The sequence below is a fragment of the Meles meles genome, chromosome 14 (assembly GCF_922984935.1).
Source record: "Meles meles chromosome 14, mMelMel3.1 paternal haplotype, whole genome shotgun sequence".
NCBI classification, from domain to species: domain Eukaryota; kingdom Metazoa; phylum Chordata; class Mammalia; order Carnivora; family Mustelidae; genus Meles; species Meles meles.
The window spans coordinates 17,830,177-17,856,260 of NC_060079.1; the positions used below are offsets into that span (position 1 = coordinate 17,830,177).

The window sequence follows — 26,084 nt, forward strand, 5'->3', positions numbered from 1 at the left end:
CAGTGAAGTGATTTGCTGAAAACATAAATAATCTGGTCAAACCAAGATTTGAATTGTGGTCTTTTGGCAGTAAACGTTAGATTCTTTTCCATTACATTGTATTATTTACATGTAAACAACAGCAAAAGCAGCTATTATAAAATACAGACACTAGATTAAACTCCTCAAAAGAAGAAAACGATTGAGAACATCATCGTACCTAGTTTAGGAATTCATTCTTGGAATAAATGAATGATGAGCTGATGGTAGAACTTAGCTAACGTAGCTTAAGCTTGTTTTTCGGTTCAGTGTGTAGTACTTTGGAACCCCCAAAATTCAGAAGCAAGAGGAGAAGAGGAAGGTATATCAATTTGTATTCGTTGTTGTATGTTTCACTTTTTGTGAAAATAGGTAAGCTGTCATCTTGAGAAACTCCAACATACAAAAATGCAGAACTACAAGATGGTTGAGTGACTCCTTACAAAAGGAACCACCAAAGGGCTCAAATGTTTAAATGTGAGCCCTGGGGGCACCTGGCTGGCTCAGTGGGTTAAAGCCTCTGCCTTCAGCTCAGGTCATGATCTCAGGGTCCTGAAATCTAGCCCCGCATATGGCTCTCTGCTCAGCAGGGAGCCTGCTTCCTCCTCTCTCTCTGCCTGCCTCTCTGCCTTCTTGTGATTTCTGTCTCTCAAATAAATAAATAAAATCTTTTAAAAATAAATAAATAAATAAATGTGAGCCCTGCTTTCTTACGTTGCTGTAATTCACAAGCTGGCGATGGACTTTTTGATCAATGACATTCAGGCTACGCCCCTTAGATCTAGAAGACTGAGAATTTCATCCCTCAGAATTCTTCTTCACATGACACTTAGACGAGACAAGTTTTATGAGACAAGCAGAAGACTGGTGAATATAAATGAACAACTGGCAGATATTCCTTCTTTCCTAATGAATTTTGTAATTTAGAGCATTTGAATGGCTCCCTAGGGGAGGAATTCTTTCATGACTAACACTCTTTCTAGTAATTGCATCTATTTCTAATTCATAAAATTTGAATGCTTGTTAGCCTTCAAGAACTTGTCTTCTATTTAATAAAGATTAATCTTTTATTTTTTAAATATTAACCTAATTTATGAACCTAGTGTTGATTTTTAATATGTACTCTACATACAAATTATCCCTCAAAATAGTTTTTAAAAACCATGTGGACAGATGCACATTGAAAACTAAATTTCAAGCAAAGATAGTATGCTAAAAATTATCATCTTAAACAAAAAGACACATAAACTCTTAAAAGACCAGCAATTTGCACTCTACATATATCAGTATGTATCAGTGATATCTATATATCTATACATATATCTATATATCATATATAGATAGATAGATACATACATACATACACATACACACACACACACACACACACACACACACACACCCCACTATCAGGGTTCTGTCAAACCTTTATAAAAGTCCACACAAGACTTCCCTTTAAGTTCACCTGAGCAACTCACATTTAAATGCCCTCTCATCCAAGTCAACCAATGACCATTCCATAGCTAAAGAAACACACCCCTTCACTATTAATTCTGAAACTATGTTTTCAGTACAAGATGTATAATATTCTAGAAATATGCCTCTTAAAGCCATTCAGATGGAAATATTTCATCCTTTTGATATGTACTGTAAAATCCATAAAATTTAAATCTCTCTAGTGAGCATTACTGAGACCTAAAGTATTATTTAAACCAAAGAAAGGAAATTAGATTTTTCTCTAATGGTCAGAGTTTACATCTCAGTCATGCTTAAGGCTATAAGACATTACTACATGAAAAAATTGAAAACAGAAGATAAAAAAGCACCTTTATGTTAAGTAATTAATAACTGAAAAAACAGAAATCTGTGAGTAATCATTTAAGCTTCAGAGACAGGTATTTCGTTTTATTCCTACAGTTAATCCTGTCTACCTCTATCCTCGGTCTGGATGGAGATCAACAGCTATGTATTTGTTAAGCATGTGACCCAACTTCCGCAAGTTCAGCAAAATGCATGTTTCACATTCCCTCCCCCATCCGACCCCCCATGCCACACAGATCCCTCAAATCCCTGGTTCTTTCCTATAAAGTCGAAGTCATCCCACGACACCCCTCTTACCTGTTTCCCGTCCAGGGTGTACAGGCGTTTCACCACTCCCGAGTCCAGCTTGATGGCATCGGTGATGTCAGTGAGAACCTGCTCAAAGGAATGAGCGGTTTTCTTGTTCAGCAGAATCCTGACAGCTTTCCGTGGCTTCACCCCACTTCGGATGATGGTGACTAGCTTGGGCCGGATGAAATCCTTATTCTCCCGCACCTCTGATGGGCTCCCTTTGGCAGTGGCCAGTGAGGACACTGCCCTGGAAGCCGAGGTGGTCTTGACATTCACGGACCAGTTGGGATTCACATTCTTGGTGTACTCCAGTTTCTTGAAGGGCTCTATTGACCCACACACATAGCTCTCTCCTAAGGAAGACGGAAATAATATTTATTTTATTATTTTTAAAATTTATTTATTTGACAGAGATCATAAGTAGGCAGAGAGGCCAGCGGGGGGGGGGGGGTGGTAAACAGGATCCCCGCTGAGCAGAGACCCCCCCCACACACACACAACAGGGGGCTCAATCCCAGGAGCCTGAGATCATGACCTGAGCTGAAGGCAGAGGTTTAACCTACTGAGCCACTCAGGTGCCCGGCAGAGAGAAATATATTTAAATTTACACTAAGGTGAACTCATTTCCTTTTTCCTAGTCTCTGATTTTTCCTTTTCTACCAGAAGTGAGAGCAAGTTTTGACTTTCTAAACAATGGAAGCATGACTAACAATTAATGAAAAGAATGATTTTTGTTTTTTTTACTTCTAATCTGGCTCTGTCAACACCAGATTGATACCCTAGAGGGGGAAAAAATCATCATTCTTCCCTTTCTTCATTTACCGACTGCTTTTTTTGACAGAAATACAGATGTTGAATAGACATCAGGAATAAAATTGAATTTAAAAAAGAAAGTGTTCTTTGGGATTTGGGGCTATTTATATTTGCAGGAAACTTCAAAATCAGAGGAACCTACATTTAGGAATAATGTAAATAACACATTTTGAAAACAAAGTGGATCAGAAAACAGCTTCTTAGAATAGTTCTGTAATTCACTGTATGGTGACAGATGGGAGCTACAGTTGTGCTGAGCACAGCATGACAAAGGTATGGAGAAGCTGAATCACTATGTTGTACACCTGGAAGTAATGCAACATTGTGTGTTAATTATACTCAAATTTTAAAAAAATTTTTAAAGCTATGTAATTTATAATTTTGATGGGAATGTGTGCTGAACATTCTGTAAATTCAAGTAAAATTCCAATAACAAGCAAAAGTTCTATCACCAGCTAGACCCCAAGATCTCACCTTTGCTGCTCACCTGCTTGGACCCACCATCCTCTGTCCCCCATTCCTCCTTAAGTACTTCTCCAGCTTATCTCTTAATCAGGCAAAAGCCCCAGGGGGCACAGCATCCCCTGAAGGAAACCAAAACTGCCCCTCAAGCAATAATGGATGTTTGCCAGAAGAGCCACCCAAATCCAAACCACCCAGACCAGTTACAGTTTAATCACTAAATCAGCAACCCCCCCCCCACCAAGATGGACAATGCTGTGACCCACAGTTACCTTTACCTCATTGCAATGCTAAAAGTCACACCCAGGAGGTGGAGACTTAACATGCAAATGAAACATAAGTTGTTTGAAGCAGCATTGTCTGTCCACTGGGCCTGAGCTCCCCATTCCCAGGATTTCCCCCTCCCTACACACTTAAACAGTGTCCTTTCAAGCTGTTGTTCGGGGAGTCAGTCTGACACCTTTGTAGTGACTGTGTGTCCCTTCAGCTGCAGCTGCCTGTGCTTTTATTTATTATTTTTATAAACATACAATGTATTATTAGCCCCAGGGGTACAGGTGTGTGAATCACCAGGTTTACACACTTCACAGCACTCACCATAGCACATACCCTCCCCAATATCCGTAACCCCACCTACCTTTTCCTACCCCTCTCCCCTGGCAACCCTCAGTTTGTTTTGTGAGATTAAGAGTCTCTTATGGGGTCCGCCTCTGTGGCTCAGTGGCTTAAAGCCTCTGCCTTCAGCTCGGGTCATGATCCCAGGACCAGCCCCACATCGGGCTCTCTGCTCGGTAGGGAGTCTGCTTCCTCCTCTCTCTCTCTCTGCCTACTTGTGATCTCTGTCTGTCAAATAAATAAATAAAATCTTAAAAAAAAAAAAAAAAAGTCTCTTATGGTTTGTCTCCCTCCCGATCCCATCTTGTTTCATTTATTCTTTTCCTACTCCCCAAACCCTCCACGTTGCATCTCCACTTCCTCATATCACGGAGATCATATGATAGTTGTCTTTCTCCGATTGACTTACTTCACTAAGCATAATACCCTCTATTCCATCCACGTCGTTGCAAATGGCAAGATTTCATTTCTTTTGATCTGCCTGTACTTTTAAACACTGGGTGCGGCCTTGTTTCTACTGTTGCTGGGTCCAAGGACCTGAATCCCGTAACAACCACAATGCCTGTCCTCCCATCTACACGGGGCCAAGCACAGTGATCTGCATACACTAGGAAGTCAATTCATGTTTATTTACAGATAAAAAGTTCTGAGGATGGTTAACTTATAAACTGTAGCTTCAGAAACTGACTCTAAAATAAATGTAATTACATAAAATGAATAAGGTTCGAGGGTCTAATGAATAACATGGTCACTATATCCTGTGGTATAACTGAAATTTGCTGAGAATAGAACTTAGATGTTTTCTCAAAAAAAGAAAAAAGATAAATAAATAATAAATAATGGATGTGTTAATTAACTTGGTGGAGGGAATCTTTCACAATATATACATATATCAAATCATCACAAGGTAGGCTTTAAATATCTTACAGTTTTGTCAGTTATACTCCAGTAAAGCTGGGGTTAAAAAAAAAAAAAGGAAGAAAGAAATTAATTAAATTAGATTTTATTAAAAATGGCTCCTTAACACAGAATTGTTTAATGAAAATACTCTACTAAGTAGGTGTGGCTCACACAAAAAAGAAAGTAACACATGTACCAAGTGATGATAAATCACAAAATGAATGACTATATATATATATATATATATTTCATAAAGTTAGGTCAGTGCATTTTGAAGTTAAAGATTTTATAGTGGCTTTTTTGTGTGTTAGTCTTTATAACAGGGAGTAGTTAAAATGCTAAAAATCTTTCATAATTGCAGGTAAAGTGACCTAGGACGAATCCTACACAGTCCATTTACTTTTATCTAAATCCTTGTCCTATTTTTAAATTAATAGTGCAAGCATCCAAAGCCACAGTACCCACATAAAAATAATTGAGCCAGGGTTTCAAAAATAAGAAAGCATTGTTATACATGTTATCAAACATTTACTCTGTAAGTGCTTTTAGAATACATTCTAGTGGGTGTTTATATATTCTGTCTTACTCTACGTTGCACAAATAGTAAATTCAGCAAACCCCTTCTCTATTCACCTAGCAGGTTATTACTTGTCCCAACTATGCTTTTCTTAAGACGTATGTAGATATCAAAAACATATACATGGGGGTCCCAACAACAGTGGTGCTTCTGAGGCTCTGTGGAGACTGGGGAATGTTCTGATGGGAAGAGAAATGGAAGTCTGAGCTCTGGCCTCTTAAGACCTTGGGCAAGTCCCTTAGTCTTCTCAGTGGTAGTTTATCTGTGTATCTGATGAAGCCTGTTTCAGTGGAGACTCATCTCACCCTGTTTTTGTGAAGATCAAATTAGATGACAGAGGTCAGAGTAATCTCAAATACAAAACTTCTACCCAAATGGAAACCCCCTCTAAGGCTGCATTAACCTGATTGTGCAGTAAGCCTGAAAGGAAAATTAAAAAACAAAATTACTACAAATCAGTGAGCAGGTCGTACATTATAAGGTGTTAATTGTTTCTAGCTAGTTACCAGCAGACGTCACCTTGGGTCCATCTCAATATGAGGGTGCCCCAAATGGTCCTCAACAAGGCACACACAGCCCAAAATAGAGCAGGCAAAACCCGTCTGTCAGAATTCTGTGCTAATCGGGGATATGCAATTATCTGATTATTTGTAAGTTTATGTCCTAAGCTAATAATTAATATCAAAACAAAGTGAGTGGTTTATGTAAGGGCCTATTTAGCCAGAGTGGCCCCACCTTGGTTGAACAGCCATTTTGTTGTTTATGCAGTAAAACTTAAACTGACCCTGCCCCCCCACCCCAGGGGAACTTACTTAAAAGCAAGTCCGGGAAACCAGTCCCAGGTAACAAAGCCCAAATACAAGGGTGGGTCAGGACAGGTAGAGATAACAGCCCGAATGCAGGGATGAGTCAGGTCAGGTGGAGACATCCAATCAGTGGGGCGGCCCATACTGTCTCCCTAGCTACCAAGGAGTATGGGCCCCGCCTTTTGGGTGCCCATTCTGACCAAGGTGATAGGCTAGTTCAAATATGGGGTGAATTGTAATTCAATTGGCCACCCGTGTGTGACCTAGCATGACTGTGCAGCTTTCTCTGTGTGTTGCAATCTCATTGGCCACCTGTGTGTGGCCAGGCCCAACCACATGGCCTTTGCTCTATAAAAGTTAGTCTGTAAGGCAGGGAGGGGTCACCTCTTTGCAAGGGTCGTCCCTGGCCGATCAGTTTGATTCTTGATGCTTGGTGCGAAATAAAGCTTTGCTTGACCTTCGCTTTGTATCAGTCTCGCTCCTTTGACCATGGACCCATTATTGGGGGACTCAACAATTTACACTCCAACAACAACAAAAAAACTTTTTAACTTTAAAAAATATATAATTAGGAAAGCGAGGAATTTTAAAGTACTCGCATTAACAATCTGGAGTGGGTTTGTTAAAAAAGAATATTAACACTTTTTTTTTACATCTTCCTAAAGAACACTGAAAAAAATCTGAAGCATGACACCTTTGAGAAGGTAATGCTGATTTGGTTCTAGCAACAACGACTGGAAGAAACATGTGTTAAATCTGTGCTGTCCCTTAGTGTCTCCTCCGCCTGGCTTACCAGATTCAAAGTCTGCAAAGGAATCTTGGGGAAGGGTGTGAGATCCAATAAAGAATGATATTGTGCCACAAGGAAAGCGACAGCACTTTCAGAAGAGGACAGAGCTGGTCACCAAACCCAAGATCACACACCACTCACTGCTGCCATTTAGAATCTACTACACTGTTCAGGAATTCAATAAGACAAGACGGGTTTCCTTATGCTAAAAAGCTTCTATTACATTTTGCAAATATATTTACATTAAAGACTTATTTGACCTCACATTTTGACAACTTTTCTTTTAGTCATAATTCTGAACTTCTTCCCACCACTAGAGATACTGCCTTGTCTTAATTTAAAGTTGATTTTCTGAATTTGTTAGAAAATAACTTTTTAATTAATGTGCTAATAGCATTGACAACGGTAAATTAGCAAGTATAATTGTTCTGAATGGAAAGAATACATAGTCTTAATTTGGTCAAATAGCTCTGTGTATCCAGTGTTTAATCTCTCCCTAAATGGGGCCAAAACTTAAAGGATATGTTATTTTCTTGATTAGAAAATCATCAATAGGTTGCATTCAAGTCCTGACAGATATGGGTATTAAAGGCCACTGAAAAATTAAAAAATAAAGTAATACTTGTAATCCCTGTAATAAACTTCCTATATACACTAAGCCATCCCAAAGGTTTATGGTATAATTTATATTGCAACAATAAAATAAAAGTTAATTTAGCAAAACCAAAGTATATTTGAGCAAAATGGTTGGATGTTATATTTATAATAAAAAATGATATTTGGTCTTCAAACTATTTCTGGCACAGAGCTGCTAAAACCCTTGTAATTTCCTAAGTGATTAGAGCAATAAAGATATCTTGATATGCATAACAAGCCCCTTTCAACCACATTTTAGTTTATGTTAACAAGGAGGCCTGGAAAGCACATGAGGATGGGGGCTGGGTGCCAGGGGAACCATCAGTGTGATGAGAGGGTAGAAGCTTTCAGTCCACCTCCCTGACTTTAGAGAGAGGAGAGAGGCTACTAACTGAATCCAGTGATTTAACCACTTGTACCCATGTAATGAAGCACCCATTAAAAAAAAAAAAAGGACAGGGTCCAGAGAGCTTCCAGTTGGTGAATATTCAATAGGAGTTGTGAGCTCAGAGAACATGGAAGCTCCAATCCCTTTCCCTACAGCTTGCCTGATGCATCTCTTCCATCTGGCTGTTCCTAAATTATATACTTTTATAATAAACTGGTAATCCAGGAAGTAAAATGTTTTCCCAAGTTCTGTGAGCCACTCTTGCAAATTAATTGAACCAAAGGAGGGGGGTCATGGGAACTGCTTATCTATTGGCCAATCCATTGGAAGCACAGGTGACCACTTGGATTTGATTGGCGGATATATGGGGAAGACCCACACACAGGTCAGAATTGGTGACCAGCATTTTAGGACCCCAAATTTGCTTTGAAAGTTTGGGATTATTTACTGTAGGTGAAGTTTAACAAGGGTGGCAAGATGGAAAGATCATAGATGGTTTAAAGGAAATGGTGAACAGTCTATTTAGACATAGAGCTGGGAATTACCAAACATCTTGACTTACTTGCTGGCTGGTTATCATACTGCTGGTTTTGTTCCAGTTATTCAATCTAAACATCTTTGTGTTAAGACTGATTCTCAACTTGAAATTTACTAGTCTGGGTGTCCAAGACACCCCAACAAATAGAGAGCTGCAGAAGAAGCATCTGTCTGGATTTCTGCAGCATTTATAAAAGTCAAAAAACTAATATCTGCTTTTAGGCAAAGATAAAAATCAAGAAAATGACAGTTAAAAAGAAAAAGAAAAAGGAAATAACGCATGATGTTATGTTTGGATCCAACCAATGCCTACTAAAATAACAGAATATGTTAATTTCTTCCCTGAAAGATCTAAGTATTTTGGGGATCTTGGAGAAATGTAATGATTTCTGTGTAAGCATATTAGATTATTTTTGAGATCCTGAAGGTTCTATGTTTTACTTTGTTTTCAAAAAAATCACACAAGCATTTGTAAATTTATTATATTGCTACTGTTCAAAATATGGAAATAAATGTTCTTTAACAAAGTTTATTATTTCAAAACCTGTAAAGTTAATTCTATTTGGCCATCAGCTCCCATTATGAAATTAAAGGATTTCCACTTAAGGGAAATTATCTAAGTCACTACTGAAAACTTCCAGGAATGTAATACCAGCTTCCTGGTTGACCAGGCCTATGATGAATGAGCTCGGAAGGTATCCTTCCACAAGATCACATATTAGGAGATGCTAGAAGCTTGCTCTATTTTCCCCTTACTGCTGGAGATTTTTCATTGGCTCAGAGTGGGACTTGTAAATGTCATATATAACATTGCTTGACCTCAGTCTGAAAATGATCTAATCTCTGGTTGCTACTTTCTCTAGGACTTAAGTTCCAAATGTGGCATATTCAGAAGAATCTTATGTGAGCTAAGATTCATTTTTCCAGGGAATAAAGTTTCTCATTAAAAGCTGTCGACTTGGGGTGCCTGGGTGGCTCAGTGGATTAAAGCCTCTGCCTTCAGCTCAGGTCATGATCCCAGGGTCATGGAATCGAGCCCCACATCGGGCCCTCTGCATGGCGGGAAGCCTGCTTCCTCCTCTCTCTCTCTCTGCCTGCCTCCCTGCCTACTTGTGATCTCTGTCTGTCAAATAAATAAATAAATAATCTTAAAAAAAAAAAAGCTGTGGAGTTAAAATTTACTAGTGTGAATTATAGTAAAAAGTGGTGAAGACTCAAATATATATTGAGACCTCTGCAAATACACTGAGTAAAACTACATGAATATATTATTAATAGAACAATTTATAAAGTTGTCTTGTGGATATTATATTTAATAAGCTTACCTCAAATATACACAACATTTCATAATCTATCTAAATGGCACTGATTTAAGAAGATTTTGATAGTGCTATTAAAGGAAGAGAAAAGATTCCTCAAAGGAACTTTGGGTCATTCATCCATGGAATTCTTTTATAATATCATAGTACATAAAAATAAGCTTCCAGAAAATAAAATTTGAATGTGTATGTCACATCTATAGAAAATGTCAAGTTCTCAAATTCAAAGCAACAGAAAAATAACACTAAAAAAAAAAATGAGAGATCCAAATTTTTAAATTTAAAAGTATTCTGAAAAGTAGAGAAACTAAAATAAAAAGGCAAAAACAGACTGAGGATCTACACAGAACAACGGGTTACTATACTGGGCAGAGCTTGCTATAATTTACAAAAATACAGGGTACCAAAATATATGACAAAAGATAAAGACAAAATATATAGAAACTAGAATATATTACTAGGGCCATTATAAATCAGTAAAAACCTTTTCTGAAAGCAACATGGCCAACTGTATTTGTAACCATGAAAATATATATTCTCATTGTTAAAACTTTCTCCTAAGGACATAACAGAATAACAAACAACAAAACTGCAAAAAAATTTAAAAATTAAATAATTAAATAAAATAAAAAACAACAAAACTGCAACAAGCACATACAGCATTAGCCATGAAAACTAAAAACTAACTACAAACTCCTAAATCTTCAATAGGAGGTACAAAATCTGAATTTGCCACTCTGGGAGCAAAAAGACTCCTAAGTCATGAGCTTGTCTTCAAAAGAGCTTAGAAACCAAGATGCGTATATGAAAAGACTTCACCACAAGGCAGTAAGCGATAATTGCTAAGTAAGGGGTCCAGGCAACCCTAATCAGGAGAGAAGGAAATCACTTCCCACTTCCCACTGAGCAATCAATAAAGAAGAAATGGAATTCATGCTGGCCTTGGAAGTGAGGGTAAGATTTTTCACTAGCAGAAAAGAAAGAGGACAGCAATTCAGATAAAAATAAAATAAAAATATTCTCTACCACACAGTACAGTAAGGAGACAGTCTGAGAGATATTACTGTCTTTCTCCAAAAATAAAATAAAAATGGTTCCATGAACAAACAAGTTAGAGCAAGACTGTGGTAGGGTCCAAGGTCAAAGCTTTTGTGCATGATTAGAACCAGGATTCAGAACGCTTGCGCTGGCTTCTGTGTAAAGGGAGGGCTGAAGGTAGGATGGGGGAAGAGAGAAGATGAGAAAGCTGGTATAACAGACCAGGAGAGGAGACGGAGAATTGAGCTTTATATATGTGCACCAGGAGCAGAGAGGAGTGGGCACAATAAGGAGTACTTAGCAGATAGAATCAGTTGACTAGATGGTAGAATTGGCAACTGTCTGGATGTGGGAACCAAGGGAATCTGAGTCAAAATACAAAAATGAAATGATGACATCAGAACTTCCATTTTGTTGACTTTTCATATACCACCATAGGTAGAATAAGAAGGGAACCAGGTTTGGATTTGATGGTAAGGGAAGATACTAATTTGGTTGTGCACATACTGAATTTGAAGTTCCTAGGAGCCAATAAGTTGGATATTTCCAGCAAGCAGTTAGAAATATAAGCCTGGAGTTTACAGGGTGATGCATATGGCAGCTGCAGAGATGGAACCGAAGAAAACACTCCAGGAAACCATGCCCGATTGGACAAGAAAAAATCCAGAGCAACACCAGTCTCTAAAGAGTGCCCAGAGATGGAGGAGCCAGTGAAGGAAATGAAGAGAAATCAGGTGTCTGATGCCTTGGAAATGGAAAGGTAAGTGTGTGACTGTTAAAGATTCAGATGTGAGTATCTAATGCTCCAGGTTCAGCAATGATGATAAGGATTCCTAAGAGATCACTGGCCTGGCCACTAAAAGACCACGTGTGGCCCTATCATGGCCACTTCGGTTGGGTAGTGATGCTGGCTCACCTTCATTCATTCATTCATCCATTCTTCCATCCATTCATTCTCTTTCCTCTTTCTTCCCACAATATTTATTGTGTACTTACAACTACCACGCTAGGCGGTGAGGACTCCAATGGCTCTCTGACTTGCAAAGACTTTGGTATAAATTAAGTAAGTATATTATAATGTCATGACGCTAATCAAGGAGTTGAAGTATGATTGGAAGCTACACAACTAGGGACAGCATATAAGATATTTCTAATCACAGGAGACCTCTGGGTTTAACAGGCCAGAAAGACCAAGGCAAGAATTTTATAGATTGTGGGAGATTTGTGTCTCTGTAGGTTGAGGGATGAGGATGGAGACACCATTGGCAGAAGAAGTTATGTTAATGTCTGCCACGTAGCAGATCCTGTTCTAACCCATGCTGTTTAACCTGTAACCCTCAACACAATCCTATGAGCTAAGTATTAATACACCACTTATCACAGCGCACAATGAGGTACAGAGAGAGAGGCAGCTGGCTCAAGGTCACATGGCTAGCAAAGGCTGAGCCAGGATTCAAAGGCAGGTTGTCTGACTCCAGAGCCATAACTTACCCATGACATTACGCACCTTCAGAAGAGTACCATCTACTGCCCTAGCAGGAGAGAAGGGAAGCCTGGAGAGATGGGAGAGCACAAGCAAAGAATGCAGCTGAGCTCACTGCTAAGTCTATCAGTGGGTAACAGGAGAAACAGACAAAATTGAAAGAGCAGGAAGGAGCAGGGTCACTGAGAGAAATCCATTAAAGACTGTGGGCTGCGTTCTACAACTAAGTGGAGAACCACTATGAAGCAAACGTATGGCACAAAGGGGTCTGTCTGTGGCCAGGTTTATAGGCAACCAAACTGGTTTAAAAACTACCGTGTGGGACACATGTGTGTCCTAAAGGATCTGACCTAAGACAGACTCTGGAATGGAAAAGCAGGGACAAATACAGGTTGCATAAAAACAAATGGTCAAAGAGAAACTAAGATGTGTATTTTCAGTTTACGAGCCAATTGCAATAGCGCAGGAAAGAGAAGACAAGACTCAAGTGGTAGGAATATGAGGAGTTATTATTGAATTTTTTAAACATTCTTGCGTCGTTAGGGGTGCCTGGGTGGCTCAGTGGGTTAAGCCTCTGCATTTGGCTCAGGTCATGATCCCAGGGTCCTGGGATCGAGCCCCACATCGGGCTCTCTGCTCAGCGGGGAGCCTACTTCCCCCTCTCTCTCTGCCTTCCTCTCTGCCTACTTGTGATCTCTGTCTGTGAAATAAATAAATAAAAATCTTTAAAAAAAAACAAAAACATTCTTACATCTTTCAAATTTTCTACAATGCTCACTGTATAAGAATGTATCACCCCTGCAGTAAAAAATAACTAAAGTTGCTAAAACACTGATGAGAACTTGAAAACTATAACACCGATGGTAGAGAGGACAGATTGAAGAAATGTCTTAAGCAGGACCAGCACAATTTAGTGACAGCTTTGATTTGACAGGTGAAGGGAAAGAGAAGTCAAGAGGGATGTTAGGTTAGATGGCGACACCATTTAACAAGATCCGGAATATGAGAAGAGGAACAAATTCTGGGTAGTGGAAAAGAATGAGGTCATATTTATGCTGGCTGAGTTAGAAAGGACTGAGGACTAGAGTATCAGTTAAGTATATCCAGGTGGTAGGAGTGAAGAAGAAAGGTTTTATTACTATTTGGAAGAAATGGGCCTTAAAAGAGTGGTTAAAATAATAAGAGTTGATGACATCACAGTAGCTTCAAAGACAGGAAAAGTAGAGCACATCTATGTTTAAGGGTGAGACAAGTAAAGAGGGAAATAGAAATTCACCATTCGAACGGCACCACAATGATTGCTATAGGCAAACCCACCAGGAAATGCCAAAATTCCTGGGCAAAATTGAAGGAGAAACAAGATATTCACATAGTCTCAAAGTTTCTCCCCCAAATACGTATTCAGTGCAAATGGGGAAAATAGTAACTTCAGCATGAAGGTAAGTGGCAGACACCATCTTTACCAACTGATCATGGCTAATCTGTCCAGTAATAAGACACGGCAACACCCTGTACCCTGAAATGATGCACCAAAAAGAACACAGCATCATTTCTGTGGAATTCTGGCCACAAATACCAAACTTTAATCTAGTCATCAGCTACACCCAGATTGAAGGACATTCTCTGACTGACCAGTACTCTTCAAAATGGTCAAGTCATTAGAGACAAGGAAAGACTGAAGAAAGGTCACAGCCTGGCAGACAAAAAGAAGACGGAACAACTGAATGCAACATGTGATTCTGGAACCCCCAAAAAAGGCCGTTAGAGGGGAAACTGATGAAAGCTGAAAAAAAGCCTATAGTTACTACCATTGTTGCAAAGGTAACGTTTATTTTTGATCATTGTGCAATGGTCGTGTATGATGTTCCACTGTGGGAAGGGCATATGAGAACTGCTTATTTTTATGACACTTCTAATAAGTCCATGTTAGTTTCAAAATATAAACTTCTAAAAATGAGGAAGTAGCCGAGAAAAAGTTTAAATTGAACCCCTACCTCATGCACTGTACTAATATGACATTCATCAGAATACTTTTTTAAGTGAAAACATAAAAATACTAGAAGAAAATGAGGGAAACACCTTTATAACCTCAGAGTACGACCCAGGAGGCATGAAAATCATACCATAGAGGCTCTTGGGTGTGCTCAGTGGGTTAAGCCTCTGCCTTCAGCTCAGGTCATGGTCTCAGGGTCCTGGGATCGAGCCCCGAATTGGGCTCTGTTCAGTAGGGAGCCTGCTTCCCCCTCTCCCTCTGTCTGCCTCTCTGCCTACTTGCGATCTCTCTCTCTCTCTCTGTCAAATAAATAAATAAACTTAAAAAAAAAAAAAGAAAATCATACCATAAATGAAAAGGCTGATACATTTCATTATTTCAACTTTTTTCAATCTGCAGGGCAAAAAACATAACAAACAACGTCACTAGATAAAGAACAATCCAGGAAAGAAAACTTTCAATTAATATCCCAAAAAGCTAATATCTCTAAAAGAAAAAAAAAAAAATCTTACAAGTCAATTAAAAAAAAGACCCCAATTGGGTAGAAAAAGGTCAAAAACTCTGAAGAAACAAAACACAGAAAAAGAAACACCAATGCATTTTTAATCGTATGAAAAGATGAAAATTAAAACTGTAAGTGGATACATGCTTTTCTTTTCATAATAGGTTGGCAAGTAGCAAAACATTAGACAAAACACTGTCTTGTTGAGGGTATAGGAAAACAGCCCATCTCATATGTTACTGATAGGAGTATAAACTGGTACCACATCTATGAAGATCTGCCACAGCTCTTAAGAATCTAATGCTTATACCTCTCTATCCAGCAATATGACTTCTGGGAATTTGTCCTTCAAAGATTCTCCTACATAGGTAGAAAACTCAAATCCAAGGATATTCACTGCAAAATTGTGTCTTATAACAAAGATTGGTCACAACCTATCAATAAAAGCCTATTGATATAAGACAGGTTAAATAAGCAAGGATATGTTTATATGAAGGAATACTATGAAGTCAGTAAAAAGGACACTAGTTCTAGCTGTATGATAGGATGTGTTGTTAAGTGCACAAAGCAAGGCACAGAGCTGTAAGCATGGTAAGTTACCTCCTGGGCAAATGATAGGTATATCCTTAACAGGCACTGGTATTTTCAGGCTGATACTCGAAAACAAAAATAAAAACAAAACAACAACAACAAAACAAGTAAACTATTTGCCGGAGGGGAGCCTTAGAGAGAGTACGCATTAGAACCATTCCAGAATTCATTTAAAACTTTTACCACAGTAGGAAGAGGCACAGAAGAAGCCAGTGAATTACAGAAAGAAATCGATGAAACCACATCAAGGGGAAGAAATATTGCCAGGAGAACTGGGTGGCCGGAAATTGTGGCTAGAGATTCCCTAAATGTGGGGTGAAGTGTGGGGTTGTTCCTGAGACGTTAACTCTGGTGGGGACTTGGGAACAGCCCTAACACTCCAGCTCTGGGGGCATATGGGTGGCTCAGTGGGTTAAGCCTCTGCCTTCGGCTCAGGTCATAATCTCAGGGTCTTGGGATCGAGCCCCGCATTGGGTTCTCTGCTCAGCAGGGAGCCTGCTTCCTCCTCTCTCTCTCTGCCTGCCTCTCTGCCTAATTGTAATCTCTCTCTGTGTGTGTCAAATAAATAAATAAAACCTTTAAAAAACAAAACAAAACAAAACACTCCAGCTCCAGAGTCAGACAGTGTCCACAGTAAAGTCGGGCAGTCAAGGTGCAGGAGAGCTGAGGAAAAAAGGACTCACTACAAATACAGACAAAACTGACAAACAAATCAACTTATTTATATCCAGGAGACAACACACCTGAAGAGCACTGACGTTACTGCTGACAGGAAATGCCCTGGCCCTCTCATACCTACATTCACACAAGACGTTAAAAGAATGCCTGTTTAAGACAGCAAATAGATTCGTGGCTTGCAGGAGTTAGGCGGCGATGAAACGGTAGAGCATACAGGATTTTTAGGGCAATAAAACTATTCTGGATGGTACCATAATGGTACATACATGTCATCACACTGTTGTCCAAAACCCACAGAACACACAAGACCAAGAGTGAGCCCGAATGTAAACTCTGGACTTCCGGTGCTAATGAAGAGTCAGCGCAGCTTCATTAACCACAAGTGCGCCCCTCTGATGACACTGGGAGGGGCTGCTCATGTGTTGAGGGAGGGGGTATATGGGAAATCTCGGTACCTTCTGCTCAGTTTTGCTGTGAACATAAAACTAAACTAAAAATAAAGCCTATTTTGGGGCGCCTGGGTGGCTCAGTGGGTTAAAGCCTCTGCCTTCGGCTCAGGTCATGATCCCAGGGTGCTGGGATCAAGCCCCGCATCGGGCTCTCTGCTCAGCAGGAAGCCTGCTTCCTCCTCTCTCTCTGCCTGCTTCTCTGCCTATTTGTGATCTGTCAAATAAATAAATAAGTAAAATCTTTAAAAATAAATAAATAAATAAAAATTTTAAAAAATGAAAATAAAAATAAAGCCGATTTCAAAGTGGGGGGCGTGGATGGCTCACCCCCAACAGAGACGTCACTGATGCTTCAGCCTCTGATCGAGAACAAAACCAATCAGTCAATGCTTGGGATTCACAGGACATCTTTCTCCTAAGAGTTTAAAGGTTTTAAAGTTATTTCTTCATCTACCCTTCACAACATTTACATACCTACGGTGGAACATAAACAGTGTAAAATTGGGGAGAAAAGAGGCAATATTGGGAAAATGAGGCCAAGTCTCAAGGTGAACCACTCGCAGAAATAGGACTGCAATTCCACTTTCCTTATTAATTATCCTGACTTTTTTAACGTATTAAGGCCATTTGGAAAGCAAATAATTAAAACTGCTGATCCACTGTCTGCTCTTGCATATGTGTGTGCGTGTCTGTGTGGGCATATGTACATGCATAAAGAGACACACTTATAATCATGCACACACAGACACATACACCCTCACTCATACATTTACACTTGAGGCCAAGAACCAGCTCCGTCAATGAGCTGAAACCAAATTTAGGCATAATAATCTGTGGATAATAATAACAGTGCAAATGACCATGCAACTGTTACAATAAAGAAGCTCACATATGTCGTTGTAATTCAGAATTTAGAGTCTGAGGTAAGTGAGGAAGAACAAACTTAAAAAAAAAAAAATTACAAGTCAAATACATACACTTTTCACTGCATCCACTAAAAGGATTTAATTTAAAATGCAAACATCAGCATATTGGAAAGGGAAATGAGAAGCTAATAACATGCATTGACGTTTACATAAAATTAGTATGTAAAGTGAGAGATATGAACCTAATGATGAATATGAAGCAACCGTTTGCATTTTAACAGACTAAGCAAAAATGTAATTGACAAAGAGGCCAATCTAAATGAATTTCCAGCTACTTCAACACGAAGTGCAGCTGCATGCTGTCAGAATTATAAATGAGGAAAAAAATCTGTTTAAACTGGGTTTCTTTAAAAAAACACAGCCAATATGTGAACTTCCACACTGTACTGAAGTTATCATTCATTCAATCAGAAAAAAGCACTTTTTTCCCCCAAAAGTCATCTTTTTGAACATCAGAATTGTCAATAGGCAGTTGCTTCATACTGATTGGAGAGAAAAGTATTTGGAGGTAAATGAAAATATTACGGTGTTTCTGGGAGTCATAGCTGTAGCTGTCATTCCTGCAATTATGTCAAGGTTAAAAACATCTGTTTTCCAGAATAATCTAATACCATAAAATTTCATTTAAAAGCCACTGAGAATGCCCCACTTGGTATCTTATCAGTGGCAGTTATGAGCTCAAGCTCTGGCACCAGCCTTGCTGGGTTCAAATCCTAACTCTACCACTTCTTGCTGTGTGACTTTGAACACGTCACTTAACCACACTGTGCCTTGCTTCTCTCATCGCAGTATAAGGATGGTCACCGTACCTAGCTCCTAGGGTCATTGTGTGAGCTAAACGTATTCATATATGCAAGACACATGCTCTGTGACTGCGAGCTGTCATTATTCTCCTCAGAACGGCAGTCTCTTAGAGCGGGCATTATATGGTGTTAAGAAAACCGACAAAGAAGATGGTGGCAAGCATGCCATGATGTTGCTGATCCTTGTGTGTAGAGAACCATTGTTTCCCACCCGGCACACCCTCTCCTGGGTGGACAGGAACCATGGGAATATCTCCGGCCACTTCTCAGTAAAGACCTGCTCTGGGAGGGCAATTGATAGAAAGACACGGCCCCGCCCCTTAGATGCCGCACAAGTGACTCCAGAACAGAGTGAGAAGGCAAGCCCAGCTGCCTTACAATGCGCTGGGAGATCTTGGCATATTTTGTTCTCTACTACCATCAGTCCTCAAAGGGAAGGTTTGGTGACTGATCGGCACCTGACTTTGCATTTCATCTTTATCCAGGCCCCTCAGAATAGCCCACCAAATGTTTTATTTATTCCGGTATTTTCCAAGGTCAGGAAAAGGGCAGAGCACAAAAATCAAAGCTAATGCAGAAAGATTTCATGTGCATTCTTCCCCTTTAATTTACTGAAAGTGCCAACATCTGAATAGAAGGAAAAAGGCCAAGTCTACAGGCATCTTGGCAGGGTGACGAGTCATTGAAAAGAGATGAGAATTCCCACATAATAAACACACCAAAGCCAGGCTCTCCACACCCTCTCAAGTCCCGTCATACTGTGACTGGACTGGCATCCCTGCCAAGGGATAAAGGGAAGGAAAATGGGAGAAAGACACAAGACTCCCTTCACCTTGAATCACATACAAACTCTGGTTCCATAGGAGGACAAGAGGGTTCGCCTATGTGTGGTCAGGGCCGAGGAACCCCAACTCCATGGGACCCTGAAAGGGATGCTTCCTGCTACCTGCACGAGAGAAGGAGGACATGATGTGCGTGGCATTCCTCCAGGATCCAGGAAGACAACAGATCCAGGCAGATAGCTGTATGTGGAGTAAAGAGGAACTCAGGGTGAAGTCAGGCACTCCCCACACTCTAAGTTCCTTTCCCATGCTCCTCTGTGCTAGAGCTACTCCGTCGTGACCCGAACACCTCCGACTTAGGAACTCCTACTCTCCAAAGAGGATGAGCCATCCTCATTTACACCTTAGCATGAATTCAACCCATTCTCTCTCTCTACATCATTTTACTCTACTTGTGATTTCTAAGGTGACTAGAGGCTTTCTGTGCCATTCAAATGGGGCTGGTTCTGAAGCGGTCTACATCCTCTGCTCGCACAAGACAGCAGGTCTCACCTGAGGACTCAAACAGTCCTCCTTCCACTGAAATGGCTAAAAGAGATAGTTTTTCGACTTTGAAAAACAACATAGTGAGCAAATTAATGCCTTTATATCTTCAAATACCACAGAAAGACAACAATCCTTTAAACTTCAGAGGAAGCACCACCTTGGAAAGAAATGCCAGAAAACCTAATTTCTAGTCCAGTATCAACACACCCTCACCACATAACCATAGACGTGTCACTCGAAGTTTCTGGGCCTCAGTCTCCAGTGACAGAATTAATGGGCTCAATACCTACATAAGGTTCCTTTCCCCTCGGAAATTTCACAAGCCATTCGTTATTTTTAGTTCAAGTAATTTCAGAAACCATAACAGCAAAAGCTCATGTGAAATGAACTGAACAATGTAATTAAAGATATAAAAAGGTACTTTTAAAATGTAGTAGGAGAATGATAAAAGGAACAGAGAATGCAAGAGAATTAAGACACTTTTTCCCTCAGTCCATTCTTATAAGATGCCCGACCTAATACCATCAGTGGGGTTTTTTTCTCTTTCCACACCACAGTACAGTCAAGTGAACTCCCAAATGTGTGAACAAACAGGATCAGGGCCTCGGGCTGAAGGCTGCCTCTGAGAGATCAATCAAGGGCAGGTGCCTAGAACAGGTGGAAACAGAGAACGTATCCTCGAGGGTCCCTTGGGAGTGAGCGCTCACCTTCCACCAGTTGGTCCAGGCTGGAAATCTTCTTGAGCCCATCGATGGTGTAGATCGTTCTCACTCCCTGGGGCAAATTCACGTTATCCGATAGAGTTCGGGTCAAATCAGCCAGCAGGGCCTCAAAAGATCGGAAGCGGTCTGGGGAGATGGCATACACAATCCCTTTGAAGTATCTATCTCCGTTTCGATAGAAACGAACTTTCTTGGCCTTCTTCTCAGAGCTGAGGGTCTGCAGTGTGCGGGTTCGGTAGAAGCTGCAGTGGGCGCTGTGCGTTGGGCTGGGCAGCCCGTTCACCCGCGACCCTCTGCTGTATCTCTGAGCCTTATCCCGCTCGTCAAAGTGCTCCAGCTCCATGTCTCTGCCGAAGGACATGACGGAGTTAAAGTGGAACCTGGGAGGCACAGAAGGGGGAAAGAAAAAACAGAGACACATACTGGTGTTATTTTAAGATCGTGGTTTGAAAGGCTCAGCTCAAGAGCAGCTGGTGGAAATACTGCCGTAACTGATGATATATTTAATGCGCGTGATCAAGCTGGGAGAGAAGGAAGAAGTAGAAGAGGCAGCCCTCTGCAATGAGCCTATCAGTCAACCCCAGTTTAGTTAGAAACAGCTTCTGTGTAGGGACCACCGACCCCTCTCAGGCTCTGAACAGCTGTTACTTCCAAGTCACAGCAAACCTTTCCAAGTAGTATTATCCCTATTTACAGATGAAGAAAACAAGGCATGGAAAAACTTCTACAAGTCATACCATGGAGAAATGCTTGAACCAAGACCTCCCACCCAGGTTTGCTTGACTCCAAAGTTCACACCTCCCTACAGTGTGCTCACTCTGGTGGCAGATGGAAGATAAGCTTTCATATTACCGTAGGGCTGATGATAGGACGTGGTGGTGGGCCGGGAACCAAAAGGAGGAGGTCAGCATTTAACAGATTATAAGCGGTTCACGAAGTTTTGTGCTCCCCCTTGCCGGATGGAGAGCCAACTGAATTAATCCCCAGGTTCCACCAACTTAAGACTTTCCAACATATTCACATATTCGATGACAGCTTTTTTAAAAGTGATTTCACCATAACTCATTTGCTTACACTTCGTGCCTCGGATAAGCTGGGTTAAAAAAAGCAGAAAAAGGTTGCGGAGGAAGAAGAAAAAGAACAGAAGGGATAAAAGTTACTTTTGGGGATGGCGCTGCCTTTCCTTCCACTCTATTTTCATGGTTGAGGGAACTGAGGCTTTAGAGATGTTGATCAAGGACATTTCTCAAGGTTAGTACAGTATCAAGTTTGGATCAACATCTTTAAAGCCTTGCTTCTTCAACTACACATAGGAACACCAGTCATATCTACCTCTTAATTAATATTAAGTGTGAATACACGAAGCACTAGGGAGAGTGCCAAGCATGTATTAAGTATTAATGTTTTTTATTAATAAGATCTACTTTTCTCTTCTTAATTCTGTCACAGAAAGAACTAGTAGGAATTGAATCTCCCCCTTCTGGTAAGGAAAGCTCCTTGGGAGCCTGCTGATTTTCATCTCCTGACCCTTCTGAAAGATATGCTTGCTCCCCCACGGTCCCCATTGTACTTCCTACAGAGCCCTGTCATCAGCAAGCTACCTGTGGGATCAATTCATCCTTGCTAAGGGGTTAGGTGATAAAGGCTTGTGATGTTGACCCTTGTAGGGGATCCGGATTTTAACAGGTCAATCTAGAAAGCATTCAAAGGAAAGAAGTTTTGATGACAAAATTTCAGGCATGGTGAAATACAATATAAGCGAAATGGAAAATCTGGGGCAAGAACCTTATGAGTGCTCCCCAAATCCCACCACATAGATGATGTTGCCTTTCTGAAGGTCAGTCCAAACTAACCAAAAGTACTGCCAAGCCTCCCTGACCTTTCCTTGACCCTCAGTAGACTAACGTCTGATCCATTCAGAGTGGCTCAAAGTTCATGTTTAAAAGCACTGCTAGAGATTGTGTACTCCTGAAATGAAGTGGAAGAAGTTAGCGTTTATTGAATGTCTATTGCACGCCTGACACTATTATTCAGCAATCAATTGCGTAATATGCTAACAATTCCCTTCTAACCCTCACAACAATCCAGTGAGGTCGGTAAAAATATTATGACTGAAGGCAAGTACGGGATAGAGGCAGGGTCCCAGAGTCATAATTGAGGGAGCTGGGATTTGAAAGTAGGTTTACTCTGACTGACTCTGAAACTGACGCTCCCATCTTTCTGCCCCATGTGCTGTGTCTTAGAGGCCAGACCCCCTGAAATCCTCCCTAGACCCCTACCCCCATAAAAATAGGGTTTTTTAAAGCCCTCACTCTTAACCAGGCCCGTGACCTTGAGGAGGCCACTTAACCCAGGAAGTCTTCCTCTGCCAACAGAGGGGACTGTGGTCACCAGGCCAGGCTGATAAGGTCTTCACCTGCTCATCATTCTACTGCTGACCCTGAGGGAGAGGGGTGGGGGGGACCTCAAACCTGGACTGATTATTAGTTCAGTGTATTTTTTTTCCTCCAAGCATGAAAACTACCTCATGTCTCTTAATAACTCATAATAGCCTAAATTTGTATTTTCCAGAAAAAGTGATACCATACGTAGGTAGATAGGAAGTAGTTTCGTTGATTTTGAAGTTGGATAACTTGAAAACAGTGATCCAGTTCCTCAGGCAGCTACTAACTGAATAACAGAACCAATATTTTGCCCATGGTATCACTGCTCCCACTTTTTTTCTTAATCTCCTCCTAACATGACCCCTTTTGTCTTCTAGAAGGCGTGTGTGGGGGAGGGAGGAGTACTCAGACCACCTCACTAAGCTCTTTAAACTTCACATATTACGAAGGCCAGGTTGGCTTTTGAAGCTTCTGTTTTATTTTTAAAGGCAGTAAGCAATCTTCCAACCTGAGGGGTTTCCTCTCAAATCTATATGAACCAAGAGACAACAGGCAGGACCATAGCAAAGGGTGCCACAACCATGTCAGCAGAGAGTGCCCAGGTAGTGCGAAGGGGCTTTTATCGATTTACGATTTGCAAAAGGCAAATAATGTAGCAACTGTTGGCATTCCCTAGAGGAATCAGGCTTCTGGAACCAAGAGTTCTACCCCCGAAGGGAAGAAGAAAAAAAAAAAAGTCAATTTTAAAACAGACAAAAGTTGATTTTGTTTTATTTGTGTATTTCCTCGCACTTGATCATATGTTCAACCAGGACAAGCACATCTCTGACTTCCCTTCACTGAGCCTGCTCAAAAGTAAGTAATGATGTTGGGGACAAAGAAAAACCACACTCAAAGTGAAATCGTTTTCAAGGCTACAGCTACCACTAAATGAATGTCAAAAACCACACTACACACCCTAATGTTCCATAATTATGTGCGACATCAAAATAGGTGTTCCTTCTCTTGCCTTGGCTGGCTCAGCTCTCCAGTTGGCTTAGTCACATATTTGAACCACGAGCTCCTAGAAAAGATTCCCTGGGCTTCTACAGGTTCTTGCTTTCTGCACAGGAAACCACTAAAGCACAGAGACACACATTCACGGACCATCAACAGCTAAGCGCCTGGGCACGTGAGTGTCATGATACCAAGAAGGTAACCAAAAGTCCCGAGCCACAGAAATCACAGGCACTTGAGAGGGGAAGAAGGGGGCCTGACTCTTATCTGAGATCTTCCTATAAACACTGCCATGCCAAGAAATCAGCATCCTCAATTGTCTTCTGTGGGATTTCTCACCATTTTGAGGAACCTCTGTTCATCCTTCTCTAGATAAGGATATGAGTTCCTGTTTCAGAGATCTACACATACACACACCCCGAAAAATAATCTGGCATAAAGATTACCACATCTAAACAGATGCTGGACCTGTAAGTCCCCAGGGATATTTTGCCAGTGGGACTCGGATGCAAGTGGATGGGCAGGTGTGGACTAAGAGGCGTGTACACACACCTTCAGAGTGCATGTACCACTGTGGACACAGACATCACAGGATGTGTGCCAATCTTTTATAATGTGCCTACATATAACCCCTCTTAAAATCCCTTCTGACCCGCCTTCATGTGACATTTCATACTTAAAAGACTGTCCTACTTTCCTTTCCAGTGGAAAGGCGATATATTTAGGAACATTCATAAAACGTATTCACCGAACACCTTGCAGTGTGGCCGCGCACCGCGCGTGTGCACCATAACCTGGACACACACTCACAGGTGCGGAGAGAGGGAGCCGGTTTGAATGAAACCTTTCATTTGCTCCATCTCTTACAAGCATTGGCTTTCCAAATCCAGCAGTGATTCCGCGCAAACCTGGTTTTCAAAAGCAGCCTCTTTTGTGGGGCAATGCAGGGCTGTGCATGCGCTCCCACTAGGAGGAAAATGCCATTTCCTCTCCGCATGCTTTTAGCACTGCAGGTACTAATTTGTACATGAGGCAGCCTCGCTGTCCCTCAAGGAACTTGAGACCCTGCAAATGTACTTGCAACACCCACACTGCAGCCACCCACCACGCACAGATCGCCCCCATCTTCAAGCACACCACCCTCCCGGGCACACGAGAAAGCACACACACAATAAGAGGCCTGGCCCGGCCACTCCTTCTAGGCGCAGACTTGGTCCTCCCTCCGTGGCCAGTTCTGACAATGACAAACACCTCGCCCAGCTCCTCTGCCCTGGCTCTCCATCTCCACTAACAACGTGGCGAAAAGCCTGGCGGAGAGGATGGGGGGGCGCCCTACTCCCCGTTTTAAGCCCGGTGGCACCAGACAAAAGAGGCAGGTGCCAGCAGCCCGGGAGCCGCCCGTACACACCGCCCCCGGCCGAGGCCAGTCTGGCCACCGCAGGGCAGCGCCTTTCGAGGAACAGCGGGCAGGGTGGCGGCGGCGCCGGGCCAAGGGGGGCACCGGCCCTGCCCTGCACGCCCCGGGCTTCCTCGGCGCCCCACGGCGGCGGGAGGAGAAGGCGCTGCGAGTCCCCCGGCAGGGACCCGCCCGGGCCGGCCCTGCCCGCAGCTCCCTTCCCCAGCGAAGGCAAACCACGCACCGGTCCGCGGAGAGACGCTGCCGGGGGTCTTTGTGGCCGCGCTCGGGGCCGCCTCCTGGTGCTGTCCTCACCGGGCTGGGCGCGGCCGGGGATGCGGGGCTGCGGGGCGGCGGCGGGGCCGGGGCTGGGCTGCAGCAGCTGGGGAGCGCGGGCGTCTCAGCTGCAGCCGCTAGAACAGGGATGCGCCTCTGCCGGCTCTCATTGAAATGCGGCGCTTCGCACAGCCTCACTCCAGCCTCTCTCCGGAGGAGGGCGGCGGCGGCGGGCGCGCTCCCTTTTCTTGTGGCTCACTCTCACACGCCCTCCCCGCTCCCTCCTTCTCCTCCTCCGCGTGCGCGCTCTGGAGCCCCCGCCCTTCTTGGCAGGGCGCACCTACCACGGCTGCGCCCGGGGTCCTCCTCCTCCTCCCCTACGCCCTCTCCGACCGCAGCGACCTCCGTGCAGCTGGCCTGAACAAACCCCCCAAGCTCCCCATTCCTTAGGAGTGGTTGTCTGGAGATAGGGCAAGATCGGATGGGGGCCTGGGGACAGGGGAAGAGAACATGGACGGGGCCAGGTCTGAGCCAGGAAAAGTGCGA

At 42.1% G+C, this 26,084-nt stretch overlaps 1 protein-coding gene across 5 annotated transcripts in view; it reads right to left on the reverse strand.

The window, feature by feature from the left end:
• Window positions 1–25,748, reverse strand: part of DCLK1 (doublecortin like kinase 1) — a 359,451-nt gene extending 333,703 nt beyond the window's left edge. For 2 of the 5 annotated variants that reach the window (XM_045978157.1, XM_045978159.1), the window contains exons 1-3: window positions 25,507–25,733; window positions 20,472–20,866; window positions 2,137–2,483 (exon numbers count right to left, since the gene is read on the reverse strand). In XM_045978157.1, the coding sequence (XP_045834113.1) occupies window positions 2,137–2,483; window positions 20,472–20,847 (723 nt within the window). In that variant the 5' untranslated portion in view covers window positions 20,848–20,866; window positions 25,507–25,733. Of the gene's footprint in view, window positions 1–2,136; window positions 2,484–20,471; window positions 20,867–25,506 lie in introns of all 5 variants that reach the window. The other 3 variants (XM_045978156.1, XM_045978158.1, XM_045978160.1) reach the window with 2 other exon arrangements.
• Between the last annotated feature and the right edge of the window lie 336 nt (window positions 25,749–26,084).